Source organism: Pyricularia oryzae, chromosome 3 (assembly GCF_000002495.2).
Source record: "Pyricularia oryzae 70-15 chromosome 3, whole genome shotgun sequence".
In the NCBI taxonomy this organism is placed as follows: Eukaryota; Fungi; Ascomycota; class Sordariomycetes; order Magnaporthales; family Pyriculariaceae; genus Pyricularia; species Pyricularia oryzae.
In genome coordinates, this window is record NC_017849.1 from 5,935,428 (window position 1) to 5,959,218 (window position 23,791).

Here is a 23,791-nt window from a genome sequence, read left to right on the forward strand (position 1 = left end):
CAACTTAATGGCTTTGCAAATAAGCATTGGCTTGGGAATTATAACTCGAGGGTATATGCAAGGCTGGCGTGAATCCGGTGACAATAAGCATCCGTATCTGTTATGACTCGGGTGCCGATTTGGTACGCGGTTCCGCCGAGAATAATAATAGCCAGGTGGAAGGGAGCAGTGTGGAGCTGATTGACTTTGGGGCGGCCGAATGATGCAAACATTTGTTGTCCCGCAATAAACTTGTAAATAATACGGCAGGGATAAAACTGGTAAAAAACTGGCAAACACATTCTTACAGTCGCTAAATTTAGGCAAGGCTAGCCCTACTAGGAATGCTGTTCGGTTTCCGATTAGTTTATAAGTATTTAATCTTAGCTAAAAAAAATAGGTCCCTCTTTTTATGCATTTACAAATTTGGCAACAATCTATCTAACCATCTTCACTATTTTACATGAGATTTGTTTAAATGCATCCTATCGGGCTGTTAATAACACAAATTTAAGGTTTACTCTCCTGCGCTAATTTTAGTCAATATTCTGGCCGTTATTAAACGGAGACGTATAATTTTACATTTAAAATGCGGTTGTTTACCCTTTTCAATTCCCTCACCTTGGTGACTCTAAGCGTCAGAGGAACGATCGCTATCCCAATTGGTCCCTCGAACGGCGATATAACCCACAATGCCGCCAATAAGGGGTCTGATATTGCTGCTCAAATCGCCAGAAGGGCAGAGATCAAGGTCGGCCGTCCAGGTCGCGTCGAGGCGCGGAGCAAAACAACGGCCAAGAAGCCACCCCGAGCCCAGAACTGGAGCAAGATGAACGCCAATTCAAATGTCCGAGGCACCCACCTGGGCTGTTCCGAATGCACCTCCACGGCCGACTGCGCCAGGTGCACAGAGACCCTCCAGGAAAAGTCGACAGACTACAGGGAGCTGTACAAACAACAGAGCGAGCTCCGCGCCCAGGCCGACGCGCTCAAGGCCCAGCACGACGCCGCACTGAAGGAAAGGTTCTCGGTTCTGTCGAGGCGCGATTGGCCCAAGCCAGCACGAGGCCCCGCTCAAGTGTTGGAAACGTTGTAGAGATTATAAAGTTCAGAGCCGCTGCGCTAACTTACCCAGCGGCCCTGCGCTGCGCCGTGGGGTTGGGCAAAGTCTCTAAATTTCATGCTTTTTAACAACGAACGCAAACGCTATAATAATTTGTATCTGTATACGATGGGCTGCAAATACTCTTACCGTGGCGATTAAAGCGATTGCTGTTTTGTTGCAATAAAAGCTTTAATAGTTTTGGAAGGCGTTAGCGGATAAGGAATGGCGTGGCAAATATATTCGTATACGCAGGCGCGATTTGTACGCATTTCCGAATTAACTTCACTTTTCCACGATAAAATCGACGCCAAAACTCTCGACCAATTGCGCTTCGAATTTGCCGAATGTTCTAATGAAAAATAGCAAATTAAATTAATAAAAGCCCGGAAAACTATCTCTGCACAACGAGGCAAAGTAAAAGCTTTACGTCCGGAACACGTAGCTCGCTTTGCTCACCAAACATTCCTTATTCCGTTAAACGAGAGGACTGACACTGTACTGAACATTGCCGTCGGTACCGAACGGAAGTAACTAGGGTTGATAAATGTACTAAACATTGGACTTGGTGCTCGAGGGAGGAAGTATGCTCTGTGCACCAGAGTGCACAATGGGGTGTTATAAACTTCTGGCTCGAAGCACCCGTCAACCTTAATTAAAACGAATGACCACTCGCAGGAGACTGATGATTTGGATCCCTAACCTGGCAATATCGCAAGGTAGCACTATGCCACCTCCCTAAGAACAAATAAACGCAAAGTGTTACTTTATAAACTCCTTACATTAACTTTTACTTAGGTAATCTACTTGCAGGGCACTAGGTAAAATATAATGCCAAGGCATCGATATTTGGTAAGAGTACACTTTTTGCAAATCATTTTGTTATTATTGTCTCTTTAGCTTTAAAAGGAAATAAAAAATGCTATTTTTAATTGTTTACTTTAATAAAATGTGTATAACCTGAATAGCGAAAAGCGAGCCGCGCTACGGATTATTTATTTCTACCCTGTAACCCGGCAACAATATCTGGGGGCTCCTATAATAAGAGCTATTTTCTCGGTGAGAAAAAAGTTAAATATAACTGTTGGTGCCATTAATATAAAGTCCCCTGCATCAGTACTAAATATATCTTTGAAAGTTTCCACTTTGACAAAAGAAGCCATTTAACCTTTTCACCCGTATGTATATCTTGCGACATTCCTCTGCTCGTTTCAAGTAGCGAGTCCTTTTACAACCAAAAATTCCTCCTCGGCCAAATTTGCAAAATCATTTTCCTGTCCTGAAAATACAAAAAAGCTTATCTTTACTTGCCAATAAACGTTTTCCCTACTTATTTAAACATTATGTATATCAAGGACATTGTTGCTATTATGGCTGTTGCCACGGCTTTTTTCTCAACAGCGGCTGCCAAATCAGACTGCATTATAAGGCAGATTCTGGCTGACGGCACGCTCAAGTACCACGAGGTCAACGCAAATACCCGTATCGAAGCACTCAATGTTATGGTTGATAAACACTGCAGACCAGCTGTTCTGAGCCTTCAAGACGGTTCGGTGCTTGCTTATAAGCATTGGGGACGGAACACGTTCCAGACGCAGTAGACTGGCCAATTTATCGGCGGCAGCTGATTATTTTTGGGGTTTGGCGTGGGGAATTAGGGTTTGCTTTCTGAGTTCTCTCTCTCTCTCTCTCTCTCTCTCTCTCTCTCTCTCTCTCTCTCTCTCTCTCTCTCTGCCTTTTTTTCTTTCTTTTGTCGCTGTTCTTTAGAAAATAGCCTTTTGACTCGTTAGATGGAAAACAAGTCCCTTTTCCCTCATTCCCCAAAAACCGACCCAGTATACATAAAATTTGTCGATGTCCCGCCTGCATGCGAAACATTTGTAAATGCGCAACGATACCAGGCATATCTGTGTTTCTTGGCTCCGTCCATGCCTCCGTCGGCACACAAAAGGGGAAAAAAAGAAGGAAAACCCTTTAATTGCGTTCTCCTGTGCAAAAAGAGCATCATCTCCCAACGGACTCGTGTCACATCCCTGCGCGGTAAGCACGTGGAGAGTCCCTAGAAATACCAGGGACTGGGCCCCATCAGCTTTTACAGCTCTTCTTGTACGATTAGGTGAGCCGGAGTTCGGCGCCCTCCGGTTAAGACTCTTTTTTTGGAAGGTGAGATGAGTAATGTGATGTTGCGAGGTGCTTGCCAGGGAGCAGCTGGCTGGTGGTAGAAGAAGAGAGTGAACAAGGTCCGGGGCCGCGTAGGGACGACCGTGTTGTACTATGCAAATGTGGTCCGGCAGTTTGCTCCGCCTCTATTCACCGATTGCTTTATTTTAATTGGCGTAGATATTATGCTACGAATGGTTCCTTGCAAGTCTGAGTCAGGTCTTGATAAAATCTTTATCAACTTATTTTCCGTTGACAGAGGGTTGCCACTACAGGCCGGAGGTTGGCACATCGGTAAAAACTCCCAATTTACACGAGTTATTCTCCCAATGGTCACCGAATCAGCGCTCAAAGGATCGGAATAAAATCCCAGAAGTTGCTGAGGCGGAGCAGGCACAAGGCAAGGGAATCCCTGGGGGCCGAAGCTAGGTTCCTAATGTATAATAATATTACCGGAGCTCTGTAGGCATGAAGCCATAACCCTGATATAATGCGATAGCTGCCTGGTTGACCTGGTTTGGCCTCCTCTTAACAACGAAGTTGCTTCTATTAATAGTTTCCAATTAAAGTTATGCAAGTACTTAATAGCTAGCTCGCATTCAATTAGTAAACGTACGGAAAGGCTGTTTGAAACACAGTAAACTACTTGTTTATCTAATAAAATTGCCATGTCTCTATTGCCATGTCTCTTCTCTAAACTCTCATCATTCTTCAGACTTTAATATTAAGGCTCCTAAAGTATTTTGTTAAAGGGTGCTCCTTCGCCATTTGCGTTATTAGGTCTCAAACAGCGACCAACAAACTTGGTACGAATCTTTTAGAAGCACCGCATGCCACTCCAGCCCTCTCTGCATTTCGCCCTAGCTGCTCTTTAAATGCTAGGCTCCGTGGCGGCGACCGTGGTAACAGATAACTCTATTGGAAAATATGAGGTGACGCCGCTGGTGATACTTGTGAAAATCCATCCGGGAATATATGACCGAACGCAAACAGGCTCCTGGAACAGCTTCCTCTCTTTGATTATAATGGGCACCACAAAGCGCAACTCGAGGCAAGAGGCCATAAAATTGAGGCTTGAGTGTTCAGATTGGTGACCAAGCCAGCGCCACAGTCCCCCGCAAATATACAAAACCTTGAGGATCACGATTGGAGATTTTATCCGCAGCCAGTCCTCCAAAACAAACAAGCCGGGCAGGTTTGCAAGCGAGATTGCCTTGTGGGTGGGAGTTTGGTACCAGTTTAATGGCTCCGGCGACCGAAGGAAGTTTTGACAGGTAAGAAAAAAGAAGAAAGAAATACTGTCAGCTTTCCCCGGAGCCTTACTCTTGCTGCTTCGTGAGGGTGGTGCATCCAACCCAAGCTTATATTGTAAAAACGGAAAATTGTGGGTTCTGCGCACACTGTGTTTAATGGGCGAGGGTGTCCACAATCAGCCGAGTTGAAACTTGACCATGTCCGGGCTGTGCAATCCGGGAGCTCAGCTTACATGTGTAGGGCAAAGTAACGAGCAAGGATTGTCATAAATAATAAAGTGCTGACAGTCAGCATGATAAGCAGTGGAGGGCATAGCACCCTCACAGTTGGGCCTTTTTCCCTGGGCCTTCGTGTAGCCTGTAGTAAAGTAAGGCAGCTTGGCAAGTGAGAATGAGGCGGTTCAATATCTGAAAAATAAATAAATGTAGCCATTATAAGCTCACGCCGAAGTCCTGAGGTAGGTTCGTATATTCCCAAACAAAGCTCTCCACAAAAACATCTTCTGCGTGCCTTAATTAGCCCGACGATAGCCATGCGACGCCAATACCTCGACCTGGGCATATTTGCCCTTCTTTGCATTCCATTCTCAGCAGCTCTCCCCGTCAATGACGACAAGGCCCTGGTAAGACGCCCGAAATTCGAAGTCGCCGCTGTTCCGGCTCGAGAATATGCTCCCCCGGCTCAGGAATATGCCGGCCCACCCCCGCCGCAGGTGCCGTCGCCACCCCCTGCGCCAGATCTGCGGGCGGCACAGGGCCGAAGTAGTAGAACACAGCGGAACGGCAGGCGGCCGTCTGTACCACAGCCTCAGCGGTACGATGACGACCCGGGATATGACGCTCCCAGACCCTCCAGGCGTACGGGTGAACGCATACACCTTCGTCCTTAACGGCCGGCAGACCCGCCTGGTGCGTTCGGTCCCGGCCCGTACGCAGACCCGTACGCAGACCCGTACGCCGCAAACAATGCATTCCATGCTCCCCCTGTATTCTATCCAGGTGTCCCTCGCCAGCCTCCGCTCTATCCGCCCGGCCCGGGCCCGATGCCCTTTGCAGCTCCGGTCAACATGTACCCTCCTACTCCTTCCCGGCAGGACAATACACATGCGAGCCGTCCGGCCGCTGCCAAAGCCCCAGAGAATATACAAACCATCCGACTCTTTTGGAAGACGGAAGAGGACAAGGTGCAGCAGAGCCTGAGGCCACAGGACAATATTGAGGATTTCCCAACCGGCAGCCTCTACGATTGGGTCAAGAAGTCGGCGAGGGCTGCCGAGATGATGTATACAAAGGACTTTGGGACGGATTTTGAACTCTGGACGCACGTCGGGATTAGAATGGATCCAGTAGATGGGACGACAGTAAAGCTGCTCAAAGACTATTATATTGTTTCTGGGCAAAAGGTTACCGCACTGCCGAAAGGAAGTACCTATGAGGATTGGAAACTGTACAAGAGTTATTAACGAGCCTAGATATAAACCGCTTGGACCACCACAATTAGTAAATTTATGGATTATATTACCTGATGGAATGGGGACCTATGCGAGACTTGGGCCTGCTAAAACCCGAAAATGAGCATAGCCCGGCCCAACCCGCGAGCCCGCAACAACCCATGGGCCACGGGTTGGTGGGCTCAACCCCAAACGGGCAGCCCGCGGATTTCCAGGTTTACGACCGAAGAACTTTTTAATCTTTTTTTAATAAAGATTAAAACGCTTAGAATAAATAGTCTGATAATACAGGTACTGCTTGCCATGCCGTAGACAGAGAACGTGTCTCAAGGGATGCCTGTCCTCGAACCACTTTACCCAGCCCTCTTCATCCGGGGCACTCTGCCGCGCCAGACTTGCTCTCGATTATGAAGCTCCAATCATTGAGCGACGGATCGTGACAGGCCAAAGCAGGCCATGTGAGCTCCATGCCCCAGTAGACGCCGAACTTGGTTCATATCCACTCGCGCGGCACATGACCCGACGTCACCCAGTCGATAAGACCGAGTCGTCTATTTGACCAGACCTTATGGACGCTTACATAGGACAGTAGCGACCGAGATTGGAGCCCTCCTAGGATTCAGACTGACTGGCGACACCGAGAAGGGACTGAGCTAAGACCGATACCAGCATAGCGGAAAGGCGAAAAGATGGTTAAATGTAGATCATGGGGGAGCACATGTCAATTTAGACAAGAGTGATGCGAATAAGTTATCCAGGTAAAGCCGAGTATAATCGGACTGGTTCAGGGGACATGAACGAGAAGAGTAAAGGGAAAAGATAGGAAAACAGAAAGCCATTGCGACATCCAAAGAGCGTAGGTCGCACAGAGCTCGACTAATTGGTTGGATCTCGCCCTTTGGCATCAAGTGTGTACATATCTACAAACAGAGCCGGTGTGGGCGGCTTTGGCTGGTTTAGTACTGGTAACATTCCCGGTTCCCAAGGTACCCGTGAATCCGTGATTATTGGACCACGCATGCCGCCACCCTCATTCACAAAAGAATCAACCACAGATAACCTCACACCTATGTATGGCAGAAACAGCACGCGTCACAGGACTTACAGCGGGTAAGAAGAAAGCAGTGTAATAAGCAGATTAAATTGGCTGGGTACTGGCCCACCTGTCCTAATTGCCAGTCCACTAGGTACGGTACCTATACACGGCGCTGGCTACATATGGTGTGTAATTACTGTTGCCAGTCCATTTTGCTGATTAGCAATATTTGGTCCACGGAAACAGCAGTCTTCCTCACGCAAGTTTAAATACGTGCTGGTTCGAATCCCGTTTATTCGTCTTGCATGTAAGGAATGCCTATATTTGAATCTTGAAAATGGGCGTGCCACATTGCGATGCCTGCCTAGAAATTACCACAGACATAAAATACTCATTCCCCGAGGAAAGGTAAAGGTGGTTTCAACATCAAGATGTAATTGGTACTTTTGCTCCCGTGACGTGCACTACTTTTGGGCGCGATTTGGTTATTACACTGGCATGGTCGGTTATACACACCATTTACTGTTTTTTGTTTCATTTTATTTCTTTTTATATTCTCATGACGCTTCCTCGTCCTGCCGTGCGCCTTTGCCACTACCACTCAGTTATTCTCCCTTTATGCATCCAGCCGACACGGAAGCCTGTACGTTACTCAGCATAAGTTGTAGCTTGACCTCCAAATATAAATCAAGGGCTCGAGGCCCCCTAATGTTTTAAGAAACCCTTACAGCCCACCACCTTGTTCCAAACCCTTCTGCATACTACCAGCCAAAGCATACCGCGTGAGCTACTTTCAACATCAATTTGTGCCATCGCATTTTACCTCTTCGAAGTCAAACCGCAACCAGAACAAGTGGCTTATCGCGTTTCAAACTTCGTCGCGGTTATTATGGCTGCCGGCAAAGAACAATCCCCCGTCAACTCCTGGACCTGCTCATGCGGGTATAACAACACTACAGGAACGCTAACTTGCGTCGGGACTACCAACTGTCAGCTATGCGGAAGGCCCAGAGACAGCGTCTAGGCTGGCAAACAGCTCCAGAAGATGTGAGATTGTCTGCTTGATTCGGGCACGCGCCCTTCTCGGGCACCAAGGCTAACTTTGCAGTCTCGGCACATCCAGTCCGCTCGCTCCACACGTGAACGTACAAGCAGCTGGCAATGGGGGGGAGACAATCAAGATCGGGCCAGGAGGAGGAACAAAAGAGAAGAATAAAGAAAAATGTAAAATATTGGAAATATAAAAATAAAAACCCCAGGGATGGAGTCAACTCCTGGACTTTGGAGTATAAATAATCAAACACTTCATTTCGGGGATCTTGTGGTTGTTAGAGGAGTTTCATTTTTTCCATAATATGTGCGGCCTCGCGTGCCCCTTTGTAAACTTCCACCACGTAGACCTTCTAAGCCTCTTTAGCAGTCTAAACTGTCCACAACAACGAAAATTCCATTAGGATCGCGTGGTAAATGCCTAACCTAGCTACGCGTCCGCCAGGCCTATTTGCAAATCAACTGTCCACAGATACCCGCTGCGGGTTGCATCCAAGATCAGACAGCTGCCCGTTCCTGAGGATGGACTTTGCCACGCAAAACAAGACAAGCTACACAGAAAAGAGCAAAGACTGATCCCGTAGGTGGAGGCCGCCGATCCTGTCAATCGCCGTGTGTGATGTTTGAACCGGCATGTGGTTTTCCTTTTGGCCAAAACTGTGCCGTAAAACAACTCATTCTCGGGCTTTACTACGTGGCAAGAATTTATTTACCGATATACAAGTGTGTTACAATTGTGTCCAATCGCCACCGCCACCATTGCTGCGTGCTTAGACGGTAGTGCACACCATTGGGCATTTTTCTCGCACCCAGAAACGGGTAAATCCAGCTATCGCCGGCGGCCTCATTTCGGTGGCGTTTCCCCTTTCTTTATCGCAGTTTCCTAGCAAACCTCTTCCCCCCTCCCAAGGTGAAGAAGAGAAACACTCGGCGATTGCACCGCAGATTTGGGCGGCGCGTAGCCTTCGTTGGGGGTCAAATCTTAACAATAGCGGACGAGGGTCGCAAGTGTAATCCATGCGTGTGTATAATCGAATTCACGAGCTGTTTCCTAATTGGTTAGAAACGCCAAATTTAAGTAGACCATTATCTCACATGGTCTGGCACTGGCTGTAGTGAACCGGACTTGATTTTCCTAGATAAAAGAACAAAGGTTATAACTAAATACAGAATAAAAACAACAAGCTCATCGAAACGACAATCGCTCGGTGAGTAACCTCGCAAATTTCCAAAAACTCACTGGCCAAACACCACTGGTCCAGCCATGGGTTCTTCATCTTGCATCTCCATCGACTATACGGTAAACCCCGCAGCCCACCGCTCACATCAGCTTGGCCTGCGTGCCGCCTCCAAACCTGTTCGTGGCGAGGTGTCGCCCGCACCGGAGGCAGTGGTGCTCGACATCCTTCATGGCAGGCGTGACATAGGGGACGAAGGTGAAGATGCCGGTCGTGAAGAAGAACATGGTAGCCATCCAGCTGCAGCAGAGTTAGTTTTCAACAAGTTTAACTGACACGGCACGAGCAAAAATCATCAAAACAAAAAGTCAAAAAAACAAAAAAGCCTACTGTGACCCCTTTCCAGCAATATGTTTTGTGCTCGTCGGCGCCACCCCCCTGCACCCGGGACACTTAACCAGCGCCGGCCACCTGCCGAGCAGCGCGAGCGGGACCACGTTGGCGTGGCTGTGCTGGCTGTGGACGGGGTGGCCGAAGACGTGCTGTGCGCCGGTTTAACAATTCGACTCTGCGACGTTTGCGCGGCGGGTGCTGCAGCACTCTGGGTGGTGGTGGCTGCTGTTGTTGCCAAACTGCTCCTGGCACCGCGGGAGGCCGACCATGTTGCAGTTGTGGTTGCCGCCGCCGGCGCTGCTCGGGGGTATGCTGGCGTCGGCGACGGGGAACGGTGGGCCGGCGTACTTGGTCGCGTAAGCGTAGTCGGGGGATGGGGTGTTAACGGCGGAGGAGTTGGGGGTCGCGTGGATGGTCGCGTTGGGGAGGGGGGTGCTTAAGGGGGCCATTTGGGAGGTTTGGTTTGGGTTTGGTTGTCGGGTATTGTGGGAGTGCGAGAATGGCAGACTTGTTTGGATATGGAACAATAGACTGGGCTTTATTTACTTCAAGGGATAATGTGCTTATAGCAGATATATATAAAGTAGAGCAACACTATGGTAGTTTTTGTTATGCCCAAAGCCTCCACTCGCCCCAGCCCGCCAGGCACCAGCATTCTTGCAACTTGTTTGGCAACTTAAACTTTTCTTCTTTGGGCCGAGCTGCGATCCGATCCCTTACCACCCCACACGATGTTCTCAGATAGGTATACGTAGCACCCCGATTCGACAAGTGATTGTTTTGTTGGCATTCGGATCCGGGTGGCAGTAGACGCGCGTCAATCGGCGAACTCTTAGTTGTTTTACTTGACCGCCCCGCGATCCTTCCAGCGGATTGTCCAATCAAACGCCCCGTAAATCTCACACTCGCTCCTCACGGGTGGAACGGTCTTGGTCAATTCATCTATCGCGAGAAATGCTGCTGCCTGTTGCTGCGACCCGAAAACACGAAACGCAACCCAAAATGGGTGCAAAGGTGCTTGGCTGCGATTCGTTCGCTTGGCTCTAGCGTCCGGCGTCTGGCTGCCACTGGAAGCGTTCCATTAGAAATATTCCCCGATGGGGGCCCCCGTTAGCGCACTGTTTAATCCACACTAAACCTAGCTTTAAATTTAAAGCACGGGAACCTCCCCGCCATGCCTCCGAGACAATTTTTGAAAGTGTTTTTATACTTTTGTTCAACCCTTGTCCGAATGTTTTGGTTCGTTGAGACAAATGAACATAAATTTCGTAGCTATAAGGCTGCTCCTAGGTATGTTTGTGCCCTATCCCGTCGCCCCAAACTCCTGCTATATACGTATATTATTAAACAAGGTTTCCAAGAAACGGCGCCGATCGTGAGAAAAAAAGAAAAAGAAAAAAAAAAGAAAAGAGAAGTCCTAAATATGGGAATCGGTCGTTGACAATCAACCGACTTGCTCGGAGTGGATTGCATTATAAGAAATAAAGAAAAAACAAAAAAAAAGGACGAGAAAGTCCGCTGCATGCATTCCGTCTAGACAACGCGACAAGCTTCTGCTAGGCTCGTGGGGTAGCCAGGCTGGCGCGTTTCCCTGGAACAATTGGATAGCTGGCAGTTTACAAACGCGACCAGTCCGGCCGGGCCTCCCAACCCAATAGACGACACGCACCCCCGCCCAGAAGCGAGACGTTCGCCCCCGGCATCCACGCTCAGTACCGACTGTGGCTCCGCCTTCGCTTCTCGTAATACACCCTCGTCGGCTCGGCCGGCTCGGCATGACCGCCGGGATGCGCGCTCGTGTGGCTGTGGACGACCCTGACGTCCGGCCCGCGGCTCCTGCTCCTGGAGTGGCGATGGTGGTGGTGGTGGCGGTGGCCGTAACTGCGGCTCCGGTGCCTCCCCGGCGACACCTCCTGGTGGTAGTAGCTCGGCTTCTCGTCCGGCACCCTCTGCTGCGTGCACGACCAGCGGATCAGCCAGATAATTAGCAGGAAGCCTGCGATGGACCCGATCACGATGCCCGCGATCTCCCCGCCCGACAGCTGCTGGTTCGCGTTCCCGCCCTGCGTGCTGATGACCGTGACCGTCGCGGGCGCCTGCCGCCGCACGACGGGCGAGGGGACGTCGTTGCCCATGGTGCGGGTCGCGAGGACCAGGGTGTCCAGGAGGTGGGTGAGTGGTTGTGAGGGTGCCATTTTTCTACGTGGTTGGTGTTGCTGAGCGTCGTTGAGGCTCTTGATAGTTGATGGTGACTTTTGTCTCTCGCCTCCTTATCCCTGTTATTGCAGTGCTTCGTATCTGCTAATCGGCGTAATACGGGTGGGTTGTGGGTTTCCTAACAGGCGTATTCTGGGTCGTTTCGGAGATTTATAATTAACGTTGAGCTCCACATCTCCGACCCCCCTAAAGTCCGGCCCCTAAAAATATCTACTCAGCCACGTCAACCCTTTGTTTTATTTTATAAATATCTAGACGAATTTTTCACTTTAGAACTTGATTTTTGAAGATTCTTGCTCCAAACCTTCCAATGAAACAGTACACTGAAAATCAGCTTCTTGCTGCCATTTCTGACATAAGAAATGGCAAATCAGTTCACAAAACCTCGCAAAAATGGGGTATTCCTCGGAGTACCCTTCACGATCGTTTAAAGGGGGCCCAGTCAATTCAACAAGCGAAAAGATTTTGTCAAAGGCTTTCACAGGAGCAGGAAACCTATTTGGCAGATTGGGTACTTGCGCAGGCCGCGTTAGGCCTTCCGCCAACGCATCAAGAACTACGCTATTTTGCGGAACGAATTCTTCAGGCCGCCGGAGAAAGAAAAAGCCTTGGGAAACATTGGGTTAGCCGTTTTATAGCCCGATATCCAATTTTGAAAACCCAAAGACCCCGGCGAATAGAAAATGCCCGGGTTAATGGGGCTACAACCGAGGTAATTAAATCTTGGTGGTCCTATTTGAAAAATCCCGTTGTCGATACTATAAAACCGGCCAACCGTTGGAATATGGACGAAACAGGTATAATGGAAGGCAAAGGATTTAATGGCCTGGTGTTAGGGCGTAATAAAATCCGGCCATTACAGCGAAAAGAGCCTGGAACGCGGGGTTGGACGAGCATAATCGAATGTGTATCAGCTACGGGGGCTGTTATACCTCCCCTCGTTATATTTAAGGGGAAAAACGTACAGCAACAATGGTTTCCAGCTGATTTAAGTCCTTTCGATACCTGGCAATTTCATGCAACCGAAAACGGGTGGACAAATAATGAAACAGGTATCGAATGGTTAAAAAAGGTGTTTATTCCGTATACCCAACTTTTAACCCCTGAAAAGCGGTTATTAGTTATGGATGGCCATGGATCACATATAACGGACGAATTTATGCTTCTTTGCTTGCAAAACAATATTCAACTCCTATATTTACCCCCTCAACTCTCTCCCGTACACAAAATTTTCAGTATGGGCGCACGGACCATGCTGTTAACGTTTGCGCGGGACTTCCGCCTGTAGCCCTAACAGGCGCGCACACACGAAAAACTCTTCAACCTGTCGCCCTAAGCACCGTCACTACACGGAACGCCTTTCCTCGCAACACCCATGTATAATCGACAGATTTCCCCTTTGACGAGTTTTCCACTGATCGCGGTGAAGGAAGAGTCCGATCGGCGGTTCGGCGCGCCACCCGCATAGAGGCGCACAAGACAAGGCCCAATCTCGCGATGCGAGCCAGCGTGGCACAAAAAACTTTGCCAGCCGGAAAGGCAGGCGTCCTTCCCCGGAAGGCTAGACAATACGGTTTAAAAGAAAGGGAAATTAGGCTGAGAACCACCCGACGGTTCTTCGAATCGACAGGGCACCCTCTCACCCCCTCACACCTTCTGGGATTGCCTGCAGCGAGGAGGTAGTGCCGTTACGGGGGTTGGTTAGTTGTACGTGGACCGGAAGCACTGTGCCGGCGCGGCAGTCTCCAAAGGGTCCCGACAGCAAGACGTGGTCGGCCCATTGCTGGAGACGGCTTTGGGTAACGGGAAGCAAGAAACGTGGGCACGGCCTTGGTTCGCACCCTTGGTACACCCCGTGGACGGTGGGCCGTGGTGGAATAGTGTGACTGAGGCGCCCCATGCTTCTCACTCGCACTGGGAATCTGCGCCGGGTCTGGAGGACGGGAAGAACTCGATTGCATTCATGTCCACATTGTGGCGCTGGGCTAGCCCAGGAACCAACGGGGGACTAAGCTGTGGATGGACATGTACGGGGTGTCGCCGGCTTTTCGAAGCTTTCTACTCGCACTAGGGACGTACACCGGGGCAGATGATGTCGTCGGCATGTTAGGCGGAAGAGACGCTATTTTAGCCGGAGAGGACGGATGCGCGCGTCGGTCTACCAAGAGGCCTTTTTGTGGATGCGGTAGGTTTAAGGTGCAAACTTTGTATTTACGTGGCAGGCTGGGTATCCAGCGACTAGGAGGGCTCTAGCTGGCCTGTCCGTTAGAGGGTCTGGTCCAACCCTGTGACTATAGTTTACTGTAGGAAATGCAAGGACCAACTACTTCAGCGCCCGCCCCAGAGCGGCCCGCCAGCGCCCCGCGCGCCACGAACGCACTTTACGCCTAGGGACACTGATCGTAAACGACTCGAACTCTGACGAGGAATAGACTTACTGCCTTTTCACCCACACTTCACGGCACAAGCCGTCAGACGAACCCTCCGTGCACCTTAGGCACGGGGTCGCGTCAGTGAACTAACCCCCTAAGCAGGACCGGGCCCGAACCCGGTCAGGCACGATCCGCCTCTGCCCTCCTTGTTTTCCCCCTGTGTAAATAAAGAAGATAGAACGCGCGCCGAGATACCCCTCGGGAGGTTGCTAACGGCCGGCTAACAAGCCGGGCCGAGCCCGGCGTTAACTAATACTACTACTACTACTACTACTACTACTACTACTACTATATTTACCCCCTCATTCGTCACACGTTCTTCAACCGTTGGATTTATCGGTTTTTGGGCCGTTAAAGGAAGCTTATCGACGTCACCTGGGATTTGTAAACCAGTTTTGCTGTTCAACGGTTGTTGGGAAACGAAACTTTCTACTTTGCTATCGAAAAGCCAGATCAAAAGCATTTATAGCAAAAACCATTCAATCTGGTGGGCGTACGACGGGGTTATGGCCGGTGAACTTGGCAAAACCACTTTTAAACCCTTTTTTATTAGAAAATAGCAACGCCAACGTCGAAAAAGGTAAAAATAACGGCTTCCAAAGGGATAAAACACCGGAAAATCCAACCCAAAAAATTAACGACCAGTCTTTACTTATTTGGAAAACCCCTAAAACGACCCGAGATATTCGACTTCAACTACAGGAAATTTCCCGGTCCGAAAAAAGTAACGCCACTTCACGGCTTTTGTTTGCAAAAGTCCAAAAAAGCTTCGAAACCAAGGATATCTTATTGGCTGAAGCTCAGCAAAAAATCAGTTTGTTAAAAGCAAAATTGGAGGCGGTACGGCCGGTCAAAAGGAAAAGGGTGATTCCGGATCCCAACGAGCTTTTGGTCAGCAAAAAAAACGTTTATGAAGCACAGGAAAATAATAGGGACTGTTTAGAAGCTTTGAACGATGGAGAAGAGGTTAGCGAACCGGGAGAGCCTGACAATGATTGTATTATTGTGCGTTGATAGGTTTACATTTAAATCGGTTTATAAAAGGGGTATTTCGTCGTTACATTTTTCAAGGGGGCCGGACTTTAGGGGGGTCGGAGATGTGGAGCCCAACGTTACGCAATTTAGCTGAATTGGGTGGTGGGAGGTTGGGATAGGGTGCCTCGGCTGCCAAACTTGCAAACATTCAGCCCACAGAGAGAACGATTGTGCTAAAAAAAACCTTCCAGGAAATTGGGGACTTTCGACCAAGGCGAGTGCTTCCGTCGCATCCTTTTGTAGTTCCATTGTATCTCTCTTTGGGACAGCCCAGCGAACCATGGAAAGAGAAAAGTGCCAAATTGATTTTTCTTGTATGACTCTGGGATGACGTTTTCGAACCGGTAGCTTTGGCTCGGGTCCATGACTCGCAAATGATGAATGTTGCGCCCTTGGTGCGGGGATCCACAGCAATGCGACTCCAGCCTCTCACAATGCGCCAATTGAGTGAGGAGGGGTTTTTTTTCGTGCAGGGGTGGTGGCTACTTGTAGGAGACAAGGAGAGTGTATTCAAGGATCGGCAGGTTTTTCTGTGCTATAAGTAAGGTTGGGTTTTGGCTTTACATTCTTGGATTTTGTTTTGGACATGTTCACCTTTTTTCGTGCCGAGTTGTCTCGTCCCCGCATATCCAAGACATGTATGCCTTGGGGCCAAAGGAAATTTCAACACAGTCCCGGATTTACCTTAAGGGTTCCGCCTCCGGCACCTACGCACGGTGACGGTGTATATCCCGTATGCAAACCGAAAAGCAAATGCGAACCGGCGCAATCCGCTAAAGCAAGGCCGGCTTGGCGAGAGAGGTGTACTTTATCGGGGTTAGGGTTACGAGAGGGGCTCGAGGGGCTCGAGGGGCTGGATTGCAGCTTGGCGGCCCTGTTAATATTGTCTTTTCTTGTCCAACAACAAGTTGGCAAGATATTACAATCGTGCATAAGTACTGTTCTAGGAGCATATCTAACATAATTCATCTCTTTTGGCTTATGCCATTTGCGACGTTGAGTTTCATGCCACTTTTCCACAGTGACTGCTGACTGTTGAGCTCGTAAACCTAGACTAGGGGCAGCCCGGGACATAACAATGCACACAAATGATAATAAATCCAACCAAAAAATAAGAAGAGTTAGCCCGAGTTACATTGCCTGGGTGATTAATACTGTGCGCCTGTCTCGCCATGTTGTAGTTCTTTGGTGTAACAAGCTCAACGACAGACAGTGTCTTGTCCTCTAGAAGAGCATATGCCTAAATCATCGAAATGGTCTGTTAACAAACAGACTTAAAGATGTAAGCTATGAATCTGCGTAGAGGTTCCGAAAAAAGGGTTAAAAGCATATGCAAAGAAAACCAGGTCGATATTTGAGGCATTAATCGCGTCTGCATCGCTGTCTACCCTCAATTATAATCGAACCGACCGAATCCAAACTCGAGTTTGCACGTAATGAACTGCCTCAAAAAGGCACAAGCGATTTTCTACATGTTCTAGAACTATCTCCACGTTTTCGTAGTCCGGTTTGTTCAGCTGAACATGAACGACATTACTTACTCTTTCGAGACTTTTAATTCGAGACCGGAATGAGCTGGACAACCCTCGGATCAGTCCCCCTCCTCTGTTGGCTCAGTCAAATGGGGCAAAGTTTCTGCAGCAATTTTTTTTTCCCATCCGCCATTTCCTTGACTTGCCTCAATCAGAGTTTTGAACTTGGCCAAATCCCAATTAACAACCAGCAAAAACTCATCACGTCTGCGAACAAATCAACTCTTGATGCGGACGAGAACAAAAAGCGACGTGTACTTGTTATTTTCATGCAAATCTTGTCCGAAACACGCCTCGTCTCCTGTCGCGTTTGAATCTTGAAGAAACAGCCGGTGGCTGATTGGCTCTCTGTCACATCCTACGGTCTACCATCAGCCACCAAGCGCACAAAATCGGTGTGGACAAAATCACTTTTTTTGACAAGGGAAAACTGAATTCTCTCTGAGCGGATGGTCAAACCGGCCATTTTTGTCGGTCAAAACCTCGATTTTGATCTCAACCTCGTCGATGTTTGAATTCCCAAGCATCCTGACGAGGATTTGTCAAATCTGAAGCAAAGATCACTTCCCGACCGGCCATATCCACATTAGATTGGCCGAGGCTGTTTTCCCTCAACAGTCAGCCACCCCACGTGGCGAAAGCAGTCGTTTCCATCAGACAGATATCGCCATCAGCCTTTTTCATCCCGAATTTCATTCAATCAGAACACTTCCATGGGTTAGAGCCCGCCATGGCGCCTTACGGGTACGCGTTGCGTAACCGCGCGACACCACAGACTTAGGATCTGCAGAACGAAGCAACATGCAAAGATCACAAACCTGCAGCAGCAGCTCCCAAGCTGGTCGCGGGACCAAGCACCGCCAAACTACCAAGCCCATCCGTAAGCCTGCCCGAGTCTTCTTGACCTTGGAAAAAAAAAATTCCCTCACAGAACAGCTGACCGATTTTTGTTTTCAAAATCACAACCCGCAGCCTGAAAACGACTGCAACTATAAGCCCAAGCGGGTGGTCCATCTGACCGACAAAGGAGCGGCCTACTTTATCGACAAGGCGTTCAAGCTCCTTCGTCCCAGGCTGGTGCCGTATAATTATAAGGACGGCCACGAGGAGGTGCTTATTCCCTTGCGTAAGGGGATAGGTGCACCCGTCGTCCCTATGCAAAGAAAGCTGGTACGGAGGGGTATGGACAGGAGTGGGCTGCCGCTGGATGGCGACCCGCCTGAGGTTTTGGATGAGATTGTCGTGGGCGGCACCAAGGTTAACCAGGGAGCTGATAGCAATGCCGACCGGGACAACCGTAGTAAGACCGGCCAAAAGGACGATGAGAACGACAACCAGGCGATGGTTCAGGCTGCGGAATCCGCTGCAAACACAGATGCGCCAGAGGTGGATAAGATTATGGTTGCAGGTAATAAGACCGATAAGGGCGACGGCGACGACGATTCGCATACAGAGGTCGAGTCTCAGACATCTGCCGCAGAGGTACAGTCGCCATTTGAAGATGTAACAATGGCAGGCCTACCGGGCGCGGAGTTAGAATCACGTGTTCCGAATGAACCTTTGTTAGAGAAAAATAACACTATTGCAACTAGCATGGCGGACCAGAATATGAGCAGCGACGACGACCAACTAACGGAGGTTAAGCCTGGAACACCTGTCCAAAAAGTGCATGTTACACACGTCAAGTCGCATATCGAAGATGTAATTATGGCGGACGCACAGGAGATCGACGTTGAGGGCACGATGCTTAATTAGAAAACCGAGGCCAACTTGCAGACAGTGGCCGATGACGAGGACGAAGACTCCCTTGCTGATACCGTTATTGGAACGACATTTGTTGCGGAGGGACCTATCCCAGAAGCCACGGTTGCAACGACGCCTATCGTAGATAAAACTCTGGGACATACAGCTGCTGCAGACACAGATATTACAAAGGGATATGAAGTTGTTATGGAAGACAGCACAGTCGAGTCGGATATTGCAAGTTTGCATGCGATGGCCGACCTGGAAGGATCTATTACCAAGGCATTTATTTTAGAGATGCCTGCTGCAGGGACAGCCACGGAGAAGGCATATGTTGCAGAGACTCCCATGGCAGATTTACGGAATGATTTTGCTACCAGCCAGGCAGCTTCAGTGGTCGCCACACCTCCTTTTCCAGCTCCGGCTCTTCCGTCGGTTATAAACCCGGCCCCGCAACCAACCATGCCTGCAGCTTTCCCTCTCCGCAACTACCAATCACCATTGCCACAGTCCAGACATCCTCGATCTACTCTGCCTACTCGGCCTACTCGGTCTTTTCGACACTCTCTACCTTCTTTACCTTATCAGCTTCCTCGCCCTCCTCGACCACCCCCTCCTCTCTTTTATGAGACTGCTCCTCGTCTTCCTTTACCTCCTCCACCTCCGGCATCTCCACCACATCCAGCACCAACTGCCACTACTGAAGCCTCACTAACTCCGCCCCGAGAATATGACGATATAACCGGGTACGAGCACGGCGACACGCCCGAGACTTACTACCTCCCATTCGCCGGAGACCCTGACCGCACAAGGGTTTATCTTTTGAGACGAGCTGAGAACATTAAGAGGGCGAACCGAGAGGCACGGCCGGCGTGGAGGGATTAAGGACTTTTTAGTTTGTGGTTTTTTTTTCCCTTTGTTTAGCATGATAATACCTAGACTAGGACCTACTTCCTATTATTCGAGATTACCTGCGGCCTTTTTCTCTATCAGGTCGTGTTTTAAATAAATACCCCTTAACTGTCGGTTTATGTTGGTAACCCCTATTATTCCTGGTGAACTTTTGGAGCTATTAACTGCGTCCAGCAACAGCCAGAATTGACCAAAAGCCGACGAAACAGCGCAAACTCGACGACGCCCGTCAACGGACAAATTACGGCGAACAGCCTAACCATGCAAGTGATCACACCGCTAGAATGACTTTTTAACAACAATACGAGAATAAAAAGGAGGTCGCTTCGGTATTATATTTATCGCCGACTGTCGATTAAGCGTATCAGCCCCCAACTGGTTGGGCAGGCTGCCAAGTTGCCCCGCCTCAATCTCACTTATTTTATTCAAACCCCATCTTTCTGCGTCTTTTTTAGCATTTCGTTTGTCCCCTGCAAAATCCGACAAAAGGGTGTTGCAACAAACTAGAATCCGTCGACAATGTCTGGGCTGGAGCCGATCGCAGCCTTGGGTCTCGCCTGTAACATTCTGCAGGTCGTCGGAATTGGGCGCGAGACGGTCCGGCTAGCCAGAAAGGTGTACCAGGACGGCGAACTCGACCCCGCACTTGGGGAGAACGCCGAGCTGCTGCGCAAAATCTCTGATGCGATCCGCACGACAGCGACTGCGACTGCCGCTCGCGACAAGCAGCTGCTGAACCTGGCCGACAAATGTCATGGCGCTGCGCGAAACCTGGACGAGGAGGTCAAGTTTCTCCATGGCGTACCAGGGGGCAAGGCCAAGCTCATGGTGGCGTTAAGGGTTGCGGCCAAAACTACCTGGAGAAAGAGGAGACTGGATAACCTGGATCGCAAACTTAAAGAGACAGAGGCTCACCTACAGACAGGCCTACTGGCTAGAATCTTGTACGTCTTCCGTGCTCTCTCTTCTCCTACTTCCACCAAATGGAGCGACTTTGTTCTGCCCGGTGCTTATATATTCTCAGCGAGAGAATTGAAAAAACAGGAATCGATCTCTCAACCCTTGACGCAGGCCTGCGGTCATTTGTTGAAGAGTATCGAAAGGGTTACACCGATATTGCCAAACTAGTGTCGACTGAGAGCACACGGACGAGGAAACATGTGTCGGTCGAGGTTAAGCAGACCGAGGTTGCAATCAGATCACATATCACCCAGCATGCCATTGCGTCCGAAAGATCGCTCCGTACGCAAATCGGGGCTATCTTGGTGGGGGCCACCCGGCGGAATAACGATATTCAGCTACAGGCGCGGAGGGAGAAACTTCTGCGGAGCTTGAAGTTCGAGCGCATTAACGAACGACGCAACAACGTTAAAACCTCTCATATCGGAACCTGCAACTGGGTGCTGAAGGATGGGAGCGATAAATCTGGGTCTCGAACAAACTCAAGCACGCCTGACAGCGATTCCTCCAGCAAAATGGAAGGTGGTGCAGACCCTGACACCGCGTACGAGGGAGACTCGGCCACAGGCCCCAGCTTTGAGTGGGACAGTTTCTCGGACTGGTTGAGATCGAATGAGACAGTATATTGGATCAGTGGGAAACCCGGGTCTGGCAAATTAACGCTGATGAAGTATATCCTTCGAGACGACAGGACCAGCGACTTTTTGCATCTCTGGAGGTCAAACCCGATCCTCATATTATATTTCTTCTGGAGGCCTGGCACTGAAATGCAACAGAGCATTAAAGGGTTTTTATGCTCTCTTTTGTATTAGCTGCTCAGCCAAAATACTCCGTCTCTCGACCATTTCCTGGGTACCGGCAGCGATATGGCTTCCAAGGATTCTAACACGGACTGGTTAGTTGAGGAACTGCAAGCAACTTTGCACAGCGTTATATGCACTTACCCTCAGCCCATTGCGATAATTTTGGACGGACTTGACGAAGTTCTCCCCAGCGACGGTACTATATTGTTATTAAACGTAATTAATCAGCTGCGAGAATTAAATGCGAAAGCTGGTATTAAATTATATCTTGGATCACGTCGTGAACCCATATTACGAACGCGGTTGGGCATTTACCCGCAGTTTCGACTCGAGAATCTTAACGCTGCGGACCTTGGAAAATATACTATGGAAAATATCACAATTCCATCAGATTACCACATTGACTTTTCTGAATGGTTTTGGATAAGACACAACGGCAAGAAGTACAGCCGAGATAACATGCCAAACAGAGCCGAAATCAAGGAATGGCTCGTTGCTCAGCTCACAAAGAAAGCCGAGGGCGTCTTTTTGTGGTTTTGCCTGACCACCACGACTGTCACCAAAGCCATTGCGTCTGGCGAGACAATCGAGGACCTCGAGCATCGACTGGATCGCCTCCCCGGAGACCTCTCGGAACTCTACGCGGAAATGTGGGCCAGGAACAACGCCGATAATACCGATCACCTGAAGAGTCGCGCGGCCGTTTACTTTCGCATGGCGCTCGCCGCTATCAATCTTCAGGGCCATGATTTTCTCAACGCCATCTGGCTGACCCCATTTACCATGGCGATAGCAACAAGACCAGAACTGGCAAGCTTGTGCTTCGACACAAGCAAATCCAAGGAGGGTCTGGCCGCACGCTTATTCGAGGCCTGTGTGGTAATAAAGCGAGACGTTGAGACCAGGTGCTTCGGACTCCTCGAGTGCCGCCAGTTCGGCGAACGTACTTCTGAGTTGATATTGCCATGGCAAGGGGGTGAGTTCGAAAAGCTCGCCCCCTACGTCTCGCCTGAAACCGGACAATTTCTTTTTGTTTATCGCACCGCGCGAGACTTTCTCGTCGACACCGAGACCGGACGTGCTCTCCTGGGGTTCACTTACGGGGACCTGTATACTAAGCCAGACCTTGGACTTTTAACCGGTCACTTGGCTTCTTGCACGCTTTTCAAAATACAGTCACCACCTCGGTTTGCCTCGAATTCCATGTGTAACGTTTTTTTCAACATGAGGAGCATTTTGGAAACTGCTTTGGAAGAAGAAGAAAAGACACGACTGAAAAGGGATTTTCAGGGAGTTTTACATCTCTGCGAACGGCTTTTTGGCCATGGTTATCTTTTTGACCATACAAGAGGCGTGGAGGCACACGGCCCGGACAATACCCGTATCCATCTATTTTATAAGACTGTTTTGCGCCAGCACGAGTTCTTTAAATACAGCGTGTTTTACGCCACAGGGACCCTGTGGTCTTTAAAGCCACTATCTGAATCGCTGTTCGCCATGGCCAGAACCCGGGACCTCGACAATAAAATGAAGGCGGAGTTTCTGTATTGCGCCTTGTATCATCGGCTCGAAGAATACGAGCAACTAGGGCCGGTCGAAAGCCTTCTGGAGTGGGGTTGCTCTCCAACACTCAAGAAAAGATACAGGCAATCGAGGGTGGTCACTAACGGAGAGGTGCTTGAAACACCGCTCAAGTTCTTTTTGGAGTCCAAATGCTGGACTTTGACCGGAATGCGGGATGCTGACCCAGTTGAATTACACACCTCGGCGGACATCTTGAAGCGGTTTCTCGGCTTCGGAGCCGACTTGGAAGAGGAAATACACATTGCATTCCAGTTCTCGGAAGGGCTGATAAAAGCAGCATCATGGCGGGATTGGCCTAGATATAAATTCCTAATTATAGGTTACCCAGCATCAGTCGTAATTGGCACTTTGATCCGGCAATGGGGATTCGAAAGCCACGCAGACTTTGTCTCACTCTGCGGAGGGCAGGATCTTTCCAAAGGGATGGTGGGACAAGGACGCCTTATTGCCATCCTGAATCCTCCGCTTAATCGGCCTGGGCCCTATTCGGATTTGAACTACTTTGATGCATACCCGCTGGAACCAAACACAAATCCGGATCAGGATCTCCTGCAACTGGTGCGACTTGCGGAGCTGGGCCTCGTCGAGGCAAATGGTTCTCCCGTTCCTACTGGTCCAGATATGCAGGCCTGTTTGGATCGAGGCCTTGAGCGCGTGAGTTGTGATTACGTTTCGTCGTTTGTAAGGCAGGCATTGTTGCATAGGAGGTTGAATGTTTTTCCAACCGAATACGGGTGGCTCTAGAAGCCATCTGCGGTCGTCCCTGGACTTTACGAGGGATCTGAGGCAGAAATTTCCAGAACCTGCTGCGACGGGCGAATTTGGGTGGTCGCCAACTGTGTTTGAGTTTGTGAATATATCGATCGTTATTTGTTTGCTCTGTACTGGTTCTTAATCTGGGCCATTTGTTCTATTTGCATACTTGCTGTGGCTGCTGTGTGTCGCCAACGATTATTTTTTTAGCGGGATTT

General features: G+C 49.5%; 7 protein-coding genes across 7 annotated transcripts; 4 read left to right on the plus strand and 3 right to left on the minus strand.

Moving 5' to 3' along the window:
* Nucleotides 1-568: 568 nt before the first annotated feature.
* On the plus strand, nt 569-1,075 carry MGG_07811 (uncharacterized protein; the record flags this gene model as incomplete). The annotated part of the gene is made up of 1 exon (XM_003713007.1): nt 569-1,075. One exon carries the CDS (start codon nt 569-571, stop codon nt 1,073-1,075), a length of 507 nt encoding a protein of 168 aa, XP_003713055.1.
* Nucleotides 1,076-5,027: 3,952 nt separating this feature from the next.
* Nucleotides 5,028-6,184, plus strand: MGG_07812 (uncharacterized protein; the record flags this gene model as incomplete). Its single annotated transcript, XM_003713008.1, has 3 exons — nt 5,028-5,352; nt 5,443-5,776; nt 6,076-6,184. The coding sequence occupies 3 exons, from the start codon at nt 5,028-5,030 to the stop codon at nt 6,182-6,184; spliced, it is 768 nt and encodes a 255-aa protein (XP_003713056.1).
* Nucleotides 6,185-9,352: 3,168 nt separating this feature from the next.
* On the minus strand, nt 9,353-10,051 carry MGG_13871 (uncharacterized protein; the record flags this gene model as incomplete). The annotated part of the gene is made up of 3 exons (XM_003713009.1): nt 9,353-9,509; nt 9,600-9,725; nt 9,810-10,051. The coding sequence occupies 3 exons, from the start codon at nt 10,049-10,051 to the stop codon at nt 9,353-9,355; spliced, it is 525 nt and encodes a 174-aa protein (XP_003713057.1).
* A 1,260-nt stretch (nt 10,052-11,311) lies between these two features.
* On the minus strand, nt 11,312-11,797 carry MGG_13872 (uncharacterized protein; the record flags this gene model as incomplete). The annotated part of the gene is made up of 1 exon (XM_003713010.1): nt 11,312-11,797. One exon carries the CDS (start codon nt 11,795-11,797, stop codon nt 11,312-11,314), a length of 486 nt encoding a protein of 161 aa, XP_003713058.1.
* Nucleotides 11,798-13,098: 1,301 nt separating this feature from the next.
* Nucleotides 13,099-13,924, minus strand: MGG_16945 (uncharacterized protein; the record flags this gene model as incomplete). Its single annotated transcript, XM_003713011.1, has 3 exons — nt 13,099-13,380; nt 13,473-13,752; nt 13,829-13,924. The coding sequence occupies 3 exons, from the start codon at nt 13,922-13,924 to the stop codon at nt 13,139-13,141; spliced, it is 618 nt and encodes a 205-aa protein (XP_003713059.1). The 3' UTR covers nt 13,099-13,138.
* Nucleotides 13,925-17,619: 3,695 nt separating this feature from the next.
* On the plus strand, nt 17,620-19,446 carry MGG_13874 (uncharacterized protein; the record flags this gene model as incomplete). The annotated part of the gene is made up of 3 exons (XM_003713012.1): nt 17,620-17,698; nt 17,750-18,519; nt 18,574-19,446. The coding sequence occupies 3 exons, from the start codon at nt 17,620-17,622 to the stop codon at nt 19,444-19,446; spliced, it is 1,722 nt and encodes a 573-aa protein (XP_003713060.1).
* Nucleotides 19,447-19,992: 546 nt separating this feature from the next.
* MGG_07819 (uncharacterized protein) lies at nt 19,993-23,666 on the plus strand (the record flags this gene model as incomplete). Its single annotated transcript, XM_003713013.1, has 5 exons — nt 19,993-20,417; nt 20,498-21,053; nt 21,246-21,432; nt 21,628-23,474; nt 23,565-23,666. The coding sequence occupies 5 exons, from the start codon at nt 19,993-19,995 to the stop codon at nt 23,664-23,666; spliced, it is 3,117 nt and encodes a 1,038-aa protein (XP_003713061.1).
* Nucleotides 23,667-23,791: the final 125 nt, after the last annotated feature.